The 11,959-nt window shown below is 55.4% G+C and overlaps 1 protein-coding gene across 2 annotated transcripts in view; it reads right to left on the bottom strand.

Moving 5' to 3' along the window:
- Nucleotides 1–1,615: 1,615 nt before the first annotated feature.
- TBL1X (transducin beta like 1 X-linked) overlaps nt 1,616–11,959 on the bottom strand; it is a 118,697-nt gene continuing 108,353 nt past the window's right edge. For both annotated transcript variants that reach the window (XM_079766084.1, XM_079766085.1), the window contains exons 16-17: nt 11,373–11,474; nt 1,616–10,768 (exon numbers count right to left, since the gene is read on the bottom strand). In XM_079766084.1, coding sequence (XP_079622210.1) covers nt 10,742–10,768; nt 11,373–11,474 — 129 coding nt within the window. In that variant the 3' untranslated portion in view covers nt 1,616–10,741. The remainder of the gene's footprint in view (nt 10,769–11,372; nt 11,475–11,959) is intronic.

Raw genomic sequence — 11,959 nt, 5'->3', positions numbered from 1 at the left:
GGGTCGCATTTGGTCTTGAATAGCCCTTAGGTAGGCCAGCGGTTCTCAGCCTGTGGGTCGCGACCCCTTTGGGGGTGGAACGACCCTTTCACAGGGGTCACATAAGACATCCTGCATGTCAGATATTTACATGACGATTCATAACAGTAGCAAAATGACAGTTATGAAGTAGCAACGAAAATAATGTTATGGTTGGGGGTCACCACAACATGAGGAGCTGTATTAGAGGGTCGGGGCATTAGGAAGGTTGAGAACCACTGCCTCATGCAATCGTCCACAGGTGTGGCCCAGAGGTTTTCCAACAGGGCGGGGCAATTGCTTCTGCCTGGAGGCTAATTGTTCTTGTCGGTCTGTTACTGGGCCTCAGAAACGCCACCCCAGGGGCAAGGTATTTTCCAATAGGGTGGGTCAACTCTTCACCCCAGGCAAAACTGGCCTGGAGAGCAAAGGTCTGCCTGAGAAAGATGACATGACCTCCCAGCAAGAGGGAGGGACTCAGCACAGGAAACCAGGGTGTCTGCCTTCTGAGCTCTAACCCCAGAGCCCCCAACTCTGGCTTCTGCTCACACAGCTCCAGTCCACTTTGCCCTCCCTCTGCCAGAGCACAGGGTGAGTGGCTGCACACAAAGGTGTGTGCATTGGCCCTTTAAGAGGGTGTCTGCATCTCCAGCCGTCTCCCCTGGCATACAGCAACCCTGCTGCCTTTCACAGCCAGATGTTATCCGGGGACCTTTCTCAGTTCTGGTGCTCTCTGCTGGTGAAGCACAGTAACCTCCATCTTCTGTAAAAAACTGCTGCTTCAAATCGTAGCCCTGCTACTCTGGCTTCTGTAAACCTTGCTTGCTTAAATAAGGAAAAATAAGACGACTCCCATTCCAGAGTGGCCATAAACTATGCCCCAGGCAGAGTTGTCGGTGCTGGCACCAGGCCAGGCCTTGATACAGTCTCAAGGCCCTGTCCCAGCACACAGGACTTCTTTCTCAGAAGGTCTGGAAGTCTCCTTCCAAATTTGGAAGACAGAGCTGAAAAAGTATAAATAGGGAAGACTTCCACCATGTTGGGGCCCAGAATTTGACAGAGACATTCTACTCTGAGCCCACTAGTGCTAGCATAATAATAAAAGACTCCAAATTAATTTGGCTTATTGATTAAGGCGTCTTCTGCTTTACAGTATAACACTGGGAGCCTACCTTCGGGATTAGAACCCAGAGTTCTCACTGGCAACCCCCCTCAGTCTCACTCACTGCAGTGTCCCTGCAACAAGACCTGTCAGCCCATCGCACAACACAGGAGTGCCTGCGTCACCTCAGCCCCCACCACAGAGCAACCAACATCCCAAAACGCATGTACACACGCACGCACACTTGCGTGCACATGCCTGCGCACTGTTGGGGCGACAGAGACACAGATGCCTGATATTGATGCATGTAATCCATGCTCTTTGCCTCCACACATGCATATGCAAATGGTTCTGCTTGTAGTTCTGGATGCTGTTTTCAGCTCCTTTTTAGTTCCTTATTTTATTTTTTAAAATATATTTTTATTGATTTTTTACAGAGAGGAAGGGAGAGGGATAGAGAGTTAGAAACATCGATCAGCTGCCCCCTGCACACCCCTCACCGGGGATGTGCCCGCAACCAAGGTACATGCCCTTGACCGGGATTGAACCTGGGACCCTTCAGTCCGCAGGCCGACACTCTATCCACTGAGCCAAACCAGTTAGGGCTTTAGTTCCTTATTTTAAAAACACACGTGGAAATTCTAAAATGTTCATTTTTCATTGTTGACACTGTTATAGATTCCCCCCATGAAAAATACTAAGTATCTGGGGATATAGGGGAGAGATCAACCAAAGGACTTGTGTGTATGCATATGAGCCTAACCAGTGGTTAAGGACAACAGGGGGGTGGGGGCATGCGTGGGGAGGGGTTTGGGATGGGAATGGGGGGGATGAGGACAAATATGTGATACCTTAATCAATAAAGAAATTTTAAAAAAGAAGAAAAATACTAAGTATCAGTAACCAAATACCTAGGAATGCTTAATGCAAAAATATACTGCACAGACTTTGGAACTTTTATTCTGTTTTATACACATATTCCTAGGGTCTCGTTAAATTTATCGGCCTTTTCTAGGAAATTCTTGAAAAACCTTATAACCGTGGTTTTGAACTCGATATCCAGTCTTTTGCTTTCCTCCATTTCCTTCATTTGTGGCCTGCCTCTTTGTCTCCCCATTGTAGCTCCTTCCCTGAGTTGATGGAGTGGCTTTGTGTGCTAGGTGACCTAGCAGGGCCCAGTGGCTCAGCCTCCCCAGTTACCTGAGGTGGACACTCTTGGTGTGCCCCTTTGTGGGCTGTGTGTGCAGTCTTGTTGTAGTTAAGCCTTGATTGTTGTTGGTATCACTGGGGGGAGTTGACCTCCAGGCCAGTTGGCTGTGAGGATCAGCAGTGTCTCTGCTGGGAGGGCTTCTGTGCTCAGCGTGGATGGGGCGGAGGCTCAGGGTGGAGCAGACAGCCTTGGTTTCCCGTCAGCCCCCCCCCCCCCCCACGAGGGCCCTGTTCTCAGTGTCCCTTGGCAATGGCTGCGCAAACCTCTGAGAAAAGGCTTCTCTCGAGTTTCGCCCGCTGCCACAGTCCACTTTCTCCCCGAATGAGTCTGGTACTCACAGTCTCACCCGGAACTGGAGTTCAGTGCAGGCGGGAGCTTTTGTTTTCCTCCGGAAGGAGAAAGCCAGCCGCGCGCTTGCTGCCCGCCCTCTCCGAGTGCCGCGAGTAGGCCAGCCGCGTGTTCAGCCGCCCGCCCTTTCCGCACATGCGGGTCTCCGCACCCCCACAGCTCCTGAGTCCCAGAGTCCTTTCCTCTTTCCTTCTAGCTGTAGAATTTCCACTCAGCCAGCTTTCCGGTGGTTCCGGACGATGTCCGCTCTGTCTTTCGGTGGCAGTTTTAAAATGGTTGTGCAAGGCAGCAGTATAGGTGTTTGCCTATGCCGCCATCTTGGTTTCTCCGACACCTCTCCTTAGCATGTATTAAAAATGTTTCATTACCATGTACATACATTTACTTTCTTTTTTAAAAATATACTTTATTGATTTCTAACAGAGAGGAAGGGAGAAGGATAGAGAGTTAGAAACATCGACCAGCTGCCTCCTGCACACCCCCTACCAGGGATGTGCCCGCAACCAAGGTACATGCCCTTGACCGGAATCGAACCTGGGACCCCTGAGTCCGTAGACTGACGCTCTATCCACTGAGCCAAATCGGTTTGGCACATTTACTTCATTTTCGTTCAGATATTTCACACCTATCTTTAGAGGTAAATTAACTGGAAAATTTTGGTTTTTAAGTTTGATTTTCAGTGGGCATGTGGCCATTTCATTGTCCACGCATCTAAAGGCTTAATTAATCTTATACTTTTGTGTAGTGGGCACTTTATGTAAGGCAACATTCAAAATCACTTGGAAACGTGAGGTAATGAATATGAAATTGTCTGAGAATATAGTTGGAATAACTTAGTGAACTTTATTCTCATTCTGTTGCCAAATTTCAATGTTTTATTTTAACTAGAGACCAAGCCATGCACCAGCATTGTATATGCCTAGTGATGATTAAAATAAAATCACCATGTTTGAAAAAGTGTGTGTGTGTGTGTGTGTGTGTGTGTGTGTGTGTGGTTTTTTAACACGGGATGCGAAGAGGGAGAAATTGGAAGAAGCAGATGTGTGAGCATGGATGGAGGTAGAGGGTCCTGTAAGATTGGGGTTCAGACCAGTAGGTGCACCGTTAGCCCAACATCAGGGAGAAGGATGGTGCCAGGACTGAGGACTAAAGACAAGAGTAAAAGTGGAAAGTCAGGTGAAACCCATTTAGTGGAGAAAAGTTACTTTTACAACTGAAGAGAGAGCGCGCATTTCAGCCTCCCATATATTAGAGACATGGAAGTCAGTCCTTTTTACAATGTATTTACGTCCTGTATTTTTAAATGTCCTTTCACTATCAGCTTTATTCACATCGGAATTCAAGAAAGACGTCCAGGCTGAGTTCCTTCGGTACGTTTTCCATCTTTGAAGAAATCTGTATCGGTTCTCCCTTCCCCTGTTCCTCTCACTTGTGGCAGAGACCAGGTTCATTGTGTCGCGGAGTTTCAGAAATCCCGGGTCTGGCAGATCGCACCCCTGCTGTTTCTTTGCGCATTCTTCTCGCTGATGCTCACTGACCCGGTGGAGCTGGAGGCTTCATCAATTCAGCATTGACTCTGGCAATAACGTGGCCTAGACGGTGCTTTGTGCTTCCCCTCGCGTCCGCAGTCCGTCAGGAGATCCTTCGTGTCCGTGTCGTTCTTCATTGTGCTGTTCAGGTGGAGCCCGTTGTTTCAGGTGCTCATGGCCCCCACGCTCATTACAAGGTTTCCTCTCACGAGGCTGATCATGTATCATTCACACGAAGGCGGTTCTGAGCAGGGGCTGCAAGAAGGTGCCGTGTTGGTCGCGCTGACCACGCAGCCACTGTAAACCAGGCCTTGTCCCAGGAAAAGCACGGTGTGCGTGCTCCGGCCACAGCAGCCTCCACCAATGGATTGAGCAGCCAGCCAGGGTTGCTGCCAGATTCAGGAATTCGTTTGCTGTTGCAAATGATAATTTTTCTACATTGATTTCTCATTAGTCTTCCATAGAGAATAACTATGGCCCGGCTGGCGTGGCTCAGTGGTTGAGCGTTGACTGGGTTGTAGATTACCCGGGAGAAAAATCCCCTTATGACGCCATTGCTAAATACCCTCAAGTGTCCACATGTGAGCAGATGTCACCACAGGAAGCCCCAAACTGCTTGAAAAAGAAACCTTTGGAATCCATAATAATTCAATAAGTGATGAATATATAAACAGTTCTTATTCCAAGCTGTTCTGAAAAAGAAAAACACTTTAGAATCAAATTATTCTTTGGTCCAAAAACAGATGGCAACTCACAAATTACAGTCTCAGAATTGAAGATTATCTTTCACATATGTTGTTCAACTCATTAAGTGCAGTTAACATAATCTATGTGTTATATAAACACCAAGAAAACAACAACAACAGCCCTGACTGGTTTGGCTCAGTGGACAGAGCGGCGGCCTGCAGACTAAAGGGTCCCAGGTTCGATTCCGGTCAAGGGCATGTACCTCGGTTGCGGGCACATCCCCAGTAGGGGGTGTGCAGGAGGCAGCTGATCGATGTTTCTCTCTCATCGATGTTTCTAACTCTCTATCCCTCTCCCTTCCTCTCTGTAAAAAATCAATAAAACATATTAAAAAAAGAAACAACAACAAAAACCCTGTGGAAAATGGGACTTGGGTAATAACGTGCTTCTGGTCATGCAACATGTGAAAAGTAATTAGTGTATGGCTAGAAACAATAAGTTAAAATGACAAGTCTGACCTTCCAATTAGTCATTACTGACTTTCCCGTTATTAGTACTCTCAAATAAACAGCACTGGCCAAAAGTTTCTGTGCTGCAAAGTATTTGTGTGAAATGCAAATGCAATGTATTCTTTTGTTTGTTAATCTTCACCTGAGGGCATTTTTACATTGACTTAGAGAGAGTGCAGGGGAGGGAAGGGAAGGGGAGAGAGCAACATCAATGCAAAAGATGTGCCTTGATTGATTGCCTCCTGCGGTGCCCAATGAAGCGGCAACCCAGGTAAATGCCCTCTTGTGGGCAGTCTGAGAACAGCACCCTAGCAAGGATTTAGGTGCATCCTTTTGCAAGCAGTTTGGGGCTTACTGTGGTGACATCTGCTCACATGATGCCCTCTTGTGGGCATTCTGAGAACAGCAGATTACTAAGGAATTCTGGGAGTCTGAAAATAAAACCTGTCCACAGCTTCCTGAATTTGTCCTCCTGTTTTTACTTTATTTTTTAAAATATATTTGATTGATTTTTTACAGAGAGGAAGGGGAGGAATAGAGAGTTAACAAAATCGATGAGAGAGAAACATGGATCAGCTGCCTCCTGCACATCCCACTGGGGATGTGCCCGCAACCAAGGTACGTGCCCTTGACCGGAATCGAACCTGGGACCCTTCAGTCAGCAGGCCGATGCTCTATCCACTGAGCCACACCGGTTTTGGCTGTCAGTGGCTCTTTGGTGAGAACAATGATTGCTACTCAGTGCCCCCTTTTCCAGAGCATGTTTCCATGCATGCAGTTCTGTGAAGAACCCCCTCCTGCCCCCCTCCCGCTGGCAAGTGAAGGCGGTGCTTCAGATAAAAAGGAGCCAGAAGGTGTGTGTGGGGGGGAATGAGGTGACCATTTGGCCACATTCTGAGCCTTCGGGAGAGGCACACCCCCGCTCCCCCTCCTGCCCCTCACGCAGCCCACAAAGTGATGCCCAGGCTCCCGCACACAGTAACCGACAGGCAGCCCCAAAGGTGTAACCGTGCCCTGAGCAGGAAGGCGGTCCCAGATCCCCTGCAGGGGGCGCACCAGTACGTGGGCCAGGACAAAACCCTTCTGTCCAGGGAGCGCTCCTCCTGCCCACACGGCCACTGCAGCCGAGCTCATGGGCAAAGGGGTGCATGTTGCAGTCACGGCGGAGAAGGGTCCCCTTGCCCGAGGACACTGGGTCCCCTCCCCCTCCCTGCATGGTCCAGGTCCCCAGGAAGCCGTCCCTGATCCAGGGTCATCGCTGAGGCCGGAAGCCCTGCTGCTCGCCTCCTCCCCGGGCACCTCCCCTGCTGGGCTCACTGCCTTTCGCTCCCAGGACCTGCTGGCATTTGCGCAGGGCGGAGGCGCCCAGGAACCGCTGCCCACACCACCCAGGGGAGAGGCTTGGTCAGTGGGGGGGTGGGGTGGGGGTGGGGCTAAAGACAAAAAGAAAGTACCCCCGACAACCCCGGAAGCATAAAGAGCAGGACCGGGCCCTGACTGGTTTGGCTCAGTGGTTAGAGTCAGCCTGTGGACTGAAGGGTCATGGGTTCGATTCCCTGTCAAGGGCACAAACCTCGATTGCACGTTTGATCCCCAGGCCCGGGGGAGGAAGCAGGTAGGTAGATGCCTCTCACATTAATCTCTCTCTCTCTCTCTCTCTCTCTCTCTCTCTCTCTCTCTCTCAAAAGATCAATGAAGAAAATACTCTCTGGGAGGATTAAAAAGAAAGGCAGCCAGGGCCCAGCGCCTGAGGCCCCCGCGCAGGATGGAGCTGCAGGTGCAGGAACATGACACCGTGACCCGCTTTGAGACTCAGAGCAAAATGCAGCCTGTGTCCCCAGGCAACTGCCTCCTCGGCCCAGGGCGGGACACCCCCGAAGGAAGGAAAGGAAGCCACGTGCACTAGGGGTGGGCGTGGCCCTGGGACTCCCATTCTGCAAAGTCCTCCGAGTTCATCGCGGACCGGAGTTCCCAGCCAACAGCCAGGGACAGGAGGAAAGTCGCCGACTTGGACTCTCCCAAATGGCCGGCCGGAAATCACCCTAACCCCACCCCCCACTCCCCCTGTGTGCAAGCCAGTGACCACCACAAACGGAGGAACCCAAATGGACCCAGAGACATAGAAGAACAGACGGTGAAACCTCAGAGGGAAGGCAGCGTGGTGGGTGGGAAGAGACCAGCCACGAACTTGTAGGCGCACGTGCCTCACCCAGGGACACGGACAATGGGGGGGGGGGGGGGGAGGCCTGTGTGTGTGGGGGAAGAGGTCTGTGTCTGCTCATCGGGGAGTCGTGGGCCCCAGGGGCCGAGCGGGACGAAGGAAGCGCACCTACCACGGTCTCTCGTATCAAAATAGAGCGATTTATTCCAGACGCTGAACAGGGCCTGCTGATCCTCTCGGAACAGACGGGCTACCGCGCGCAGGGGGATCGCTGTTGTCGGAGCGCGGAGTGGGGGGCGGACGCGGACGCGGACGGGGCGGGCGGGGCGCTGGCACGTCTGACACAGACGACAAACCCCGCAGGGGCCAGAGTTCACAGCCCCGAGGAGGAGCGAGGGGACGTTTGTGCATTTGACCCGAACACGGTTTGTGAAGGAGAACAGGTGGACCGGGTGTAAACGGACGGAAGGAAGCGGAAGGAAGCAGACCTGACGTGGGACAGAAGGAAAACTCCCGTCCCCGCCGGGCTGGTGTGGCTCAGTGGTCCAGCAGCGACCTCTGACCCAGGAGGCCTGGGCTCATTTCCTGGTCGGGGCGCAGGCCCGGCTGCGGGCTCGCTCGGTCTCCACTAGGGGGCGTGCAGGGGGCGGCCCATCAGTGAGTCTCTCTCATCAAGGCTCTCTCCCTCTCTCCCTCCTCCTTCCTTCCTCTCTGAAATCACTAAAAACAAAAACATATTTAAAAAAGAAAACTCCAGTCCCCGGGGTGATGCCGGTCCCTGCCGGTTCCCGCCAGCCCCGGTCCCTGCAAACCCCGCGGAGACTCCGGAGGCCGGGCGTGGGAGGTCCGCTCAGAATCAAGGTCACGTTTGCTCGCTGACTGTCAGCCTTGGGGTGTAAGCTGTCAATGCGGGCGAACGGGCGCAGGACGCCGGCCCGACTTCCTGGGGCTCAGCGCCCCGCTGTCACGGCGCCCGGACACGCGCGGGTGTGGGCAGGCGGGTGCGCACACGGGGCCCCTCCCTGTGGCTGCGGCAGCTCTTCCCCCAAGGTCAGGGCCAGGAAGCCAGGGCGCGGAGTCGGCCTGCATCCCCATGGGACGGAGCCGCGGGCCCAGGGTCCCCCAGCCCTCGGCTCCCACCTCACTGCGCCCAGCGGGTCGCCTTTTCCCGGGACCATGCCCGGCGACACCCGGCACCGGCCTCGTGTGAGGACTGCGTGCGGAAGCTCCGAGCCCGCGCCCCCAAGTGTCCTGGCCCCCGGCCCCCCGTGGGGCGCGATGCCCTGCTGCAGAGACGCGCCCGTTCCTGGGGGTGGGCGTGGGGGGTCAGATGGCGCTCGTCTGCACCTCCACACACTGCGCCCCAAACGTCCTCCCTTCTCCGGGCAGAAATGACGCCCGGGGCTGGGCTGTCGGCTGCCTGCAGAGACCAGAGCGGTGAGGCCAGACCCCGGGCTTCGCCGAGTGCCAGGCCGCGGCCCAAATAAAGCACCCAACTCGGAACCAGCACTCTGGGGCCTTCTGCGGCCGGGACTGGAGGGCCTCGGGGATCCCCGGGGAGCCCCGTGATGACGGCACGAGGAGGTCCCGCGGGCCCGGCCGGCCAGGTCTCTGGGACTCGCACCCACCGCCCCACCGGCGTCGTGTCTCCGGGGTGGACCCCGGGAGGCGCCCCGTCCCCGCTGGGCCCTCATCCACGTGATGGCCCGCCCACTGCTCCCCGCCAACCAGCGGGCCCAGGGCCGAGGCTCCCGCAGCCAGGACAGCCACCTCCGGGGGGCACAAAGCCAGCTTCAATTTGGAAAATCGGTAAAATGACTCCTGATGAGGGAAAGACACGCTGCTCATCTGGCGGAGACAGACGGGATGGAGACGGGGAGGCGACGGGGACGTTCCGCCTGCGCTTCACCTTCGGGGTCCCTCCCGGTCACCGGTCCCCTCTGACCAGCGCAGACCCAGCGCCCTGGGGTCAGCCGTGCCAGCCCCCCCTCCCTGCGCCCCCGGCCCAATGGCCGTCCCGGGAGCCAGGCGCCACCTGCAGGCGACTCGGGGCAGAGCCCTGTGCGCCCGTGGCTTCCGTGCCCTTTGGCTGGGGACTCGCTCCTGAGGTCGCCGCGCACCCGCCTTCATTCCCCTCCGGCGGCCACACCCCAGACGCCGGGGGTCCCGGGCAGCGCCCTCGGCTCTGGCCCCCACTCGTGCCCTCCCACCCGCCACGCGGCCCGAGGCCACGGATCCGCTCCCCGGAACAGTTTAAAATAGGAAACCGCACAAAGCTCTCTGTCTGATGGCCATTGTAGGATTTTAAAATCGTTTTAACATAAAAATATTTTCTTTTTTTTCCAAAAATACTCCGGGCTCTCTCTCTTATAAGTCTTTTTTTCTCTCCTGTAAAAAGCCCCCTGCCCTGCCTTCCTACATAAAGCACTTATTTTGCGGGGAAAGTGCCCTGGGACCTGGGATGCATAGGAAACCGCTCTGACAAGGGGACGGCGGGGAGGGGAGGGGGAGGGAGGGGGCGGGGGAGGAGCGAGAAAGCTGTCAGCAAAGACAAGTGTCCCCAAGGCCGCATCTACAGCAAACCCAGACACGGAAGGGAGGACAAAGGTGGGGGGTCGGGCAAGGACAGGGAAGGGAAGAAGGCCCCGCCACGCCGCCGGACAGCGAAGGTTGTGGGACACGGACGAGTCAGGGTCCCCAAGGCGCGCATTCCCGCCGCACAGGCTGGCCCTGGAATCGCCCTGCAAGCCCATCGCGGCGTCCCAATCTTAGGGAACCACGCGGACCGCGGGGGGAGGGGGGTTGAGCGGGGGGGGGGGGGGGGGGGGGGAGTTTCCTACCCCCTTTCGGGTGATCACAGCAGTTTTCTTTCTCCCCTTTTTTGGCACAGCTTTCCCCCCACCATGGCAGCCATCGGAGCCGTCTGCCCGCACCCCCCCGGCTGGTGGCATCAGGCTGCCCCCCTCGGATACAACTGTGTGTGTGTGTGTGTGACACGCTCGGTGAGGACTACGGAATACAGGCTCCGGGGCGCGGCCGGGGAGGGGCTGGCTCCGAAGTCATGCCCACGTGCCACGCCCGCGCAGTCTCGCAGCTGCAGGATCCAGTCTCAGGGGTGCCAAGGCCCCGTGCCCACCGCTGGTCCATGACGTCTCTTCTCTTTCCCGGACACCGCGGTCACTTCCGCAGATCTAACACACACACCTGTGGGGAAACAGAGGGCCCGTGACCGTGGCTGGAACCGTTATGGTATCAAAGGGAACACAAAAGCGACTGTGAAAAGTTCCGGCAAGTGGCATGGCCAGGCAATGTTACTTGTATGGAAGGGAGCAGAGCCGGGTGGGCACATTATACGGTAGAGCCCACGGATCAAATCAGGCCCGCCCAACTGTTTTATAAATAAAGTTTTATTGGCACACAGTTCTGAACATTCAGAGAAACTGTAACCAACAGGCTAGTGACTGAGCCTCTGACCATCCTGGGAACTAACACAGAGGCGGTGGCCATGGGCAGGGCTACGGCCCAGACACTGAGGGGCAGGGCCGATGACCAGCCAAGCCTGAGCTCTTGGCCTTGGGGAACACGAGCGTGGTACCCCGGCCCTCCGCAGCCCTCCCGCCGCCCCTGGCTCCGGGGATCACCATGGGGCCCAGGACCCGGGAGATCCGTGGAACGCAGGCCGTGCTTTTGTCAGCAGAGGGTCCAGGCTGGGGCACCATGCAGGGCCCTGGGTATCGGCTGCCGGGCGTTTCCCCTTTCCGCCCCGCACCCCCACCCCCACCCCCAGCACACCGGGGGTGCTGCTTACGGAGCCGTCGGACGCACTGGCGCCCACTTTGTCCCCGCGGGCGTTCCAGCAGACCTCGAAGATGCCGCCAGTGCCTCGGTAGCTGTGGACCAGGCTCCCACTCTGCAAAGCAAAGCAGCCGTCAGGCGCTCGGGGGGCGGGGCTGGGAGGGAGCAAGGCCCCCCGCGCATCCCCGTGGTTGTATCTAGAGGGCAACCTCTCACCGAGGATCCCAGAGGTTTGAGATCTAGACAAAAGGAGTGACAATGTGATGAGGTTTCAACCTTGGGCGGTCCCTAATGTCCTTTTTCTTTTTAACTTTTTGCACTCAGATGTCGAGTGTGACTCGACATGGTTAGCATTAGAATAAAGGAATAGAGAAAAAAGCAAGCGAGTGCAAAGAGTTAAAATATACTTTCATTGATTTCAGAGAGGAAGGGAGGAGGGATAGAAACATCCATGATGAGAGAGAATCATTGATCAGCTGCCTCCTGCACGCCGCCTACTGGGGATCAAGCCCGAAACCCAGGTCCAACCGTGACCTCCTGGATCATAGGTTGATACCCAACCACTGAGCCATGCTGACCAGGCCCTAATGTCCCTTTTCT

Source organism: Cnephaeus nilssonii (genome assembly GCF_951640355.1).
Source record: "Cnephaeus nilssonii genome assembly, chromosome: Y".
Lineage (NCBI taxonomy): Eukaryota > Metazoa > Chordata > Mammalia > Chiroptera > Vespertilionidae > Cnephaeus > Cnephaeus nilssonii.
This window is presented reverse-complemented; position numbering and strand designations above follow the sequence as displayed.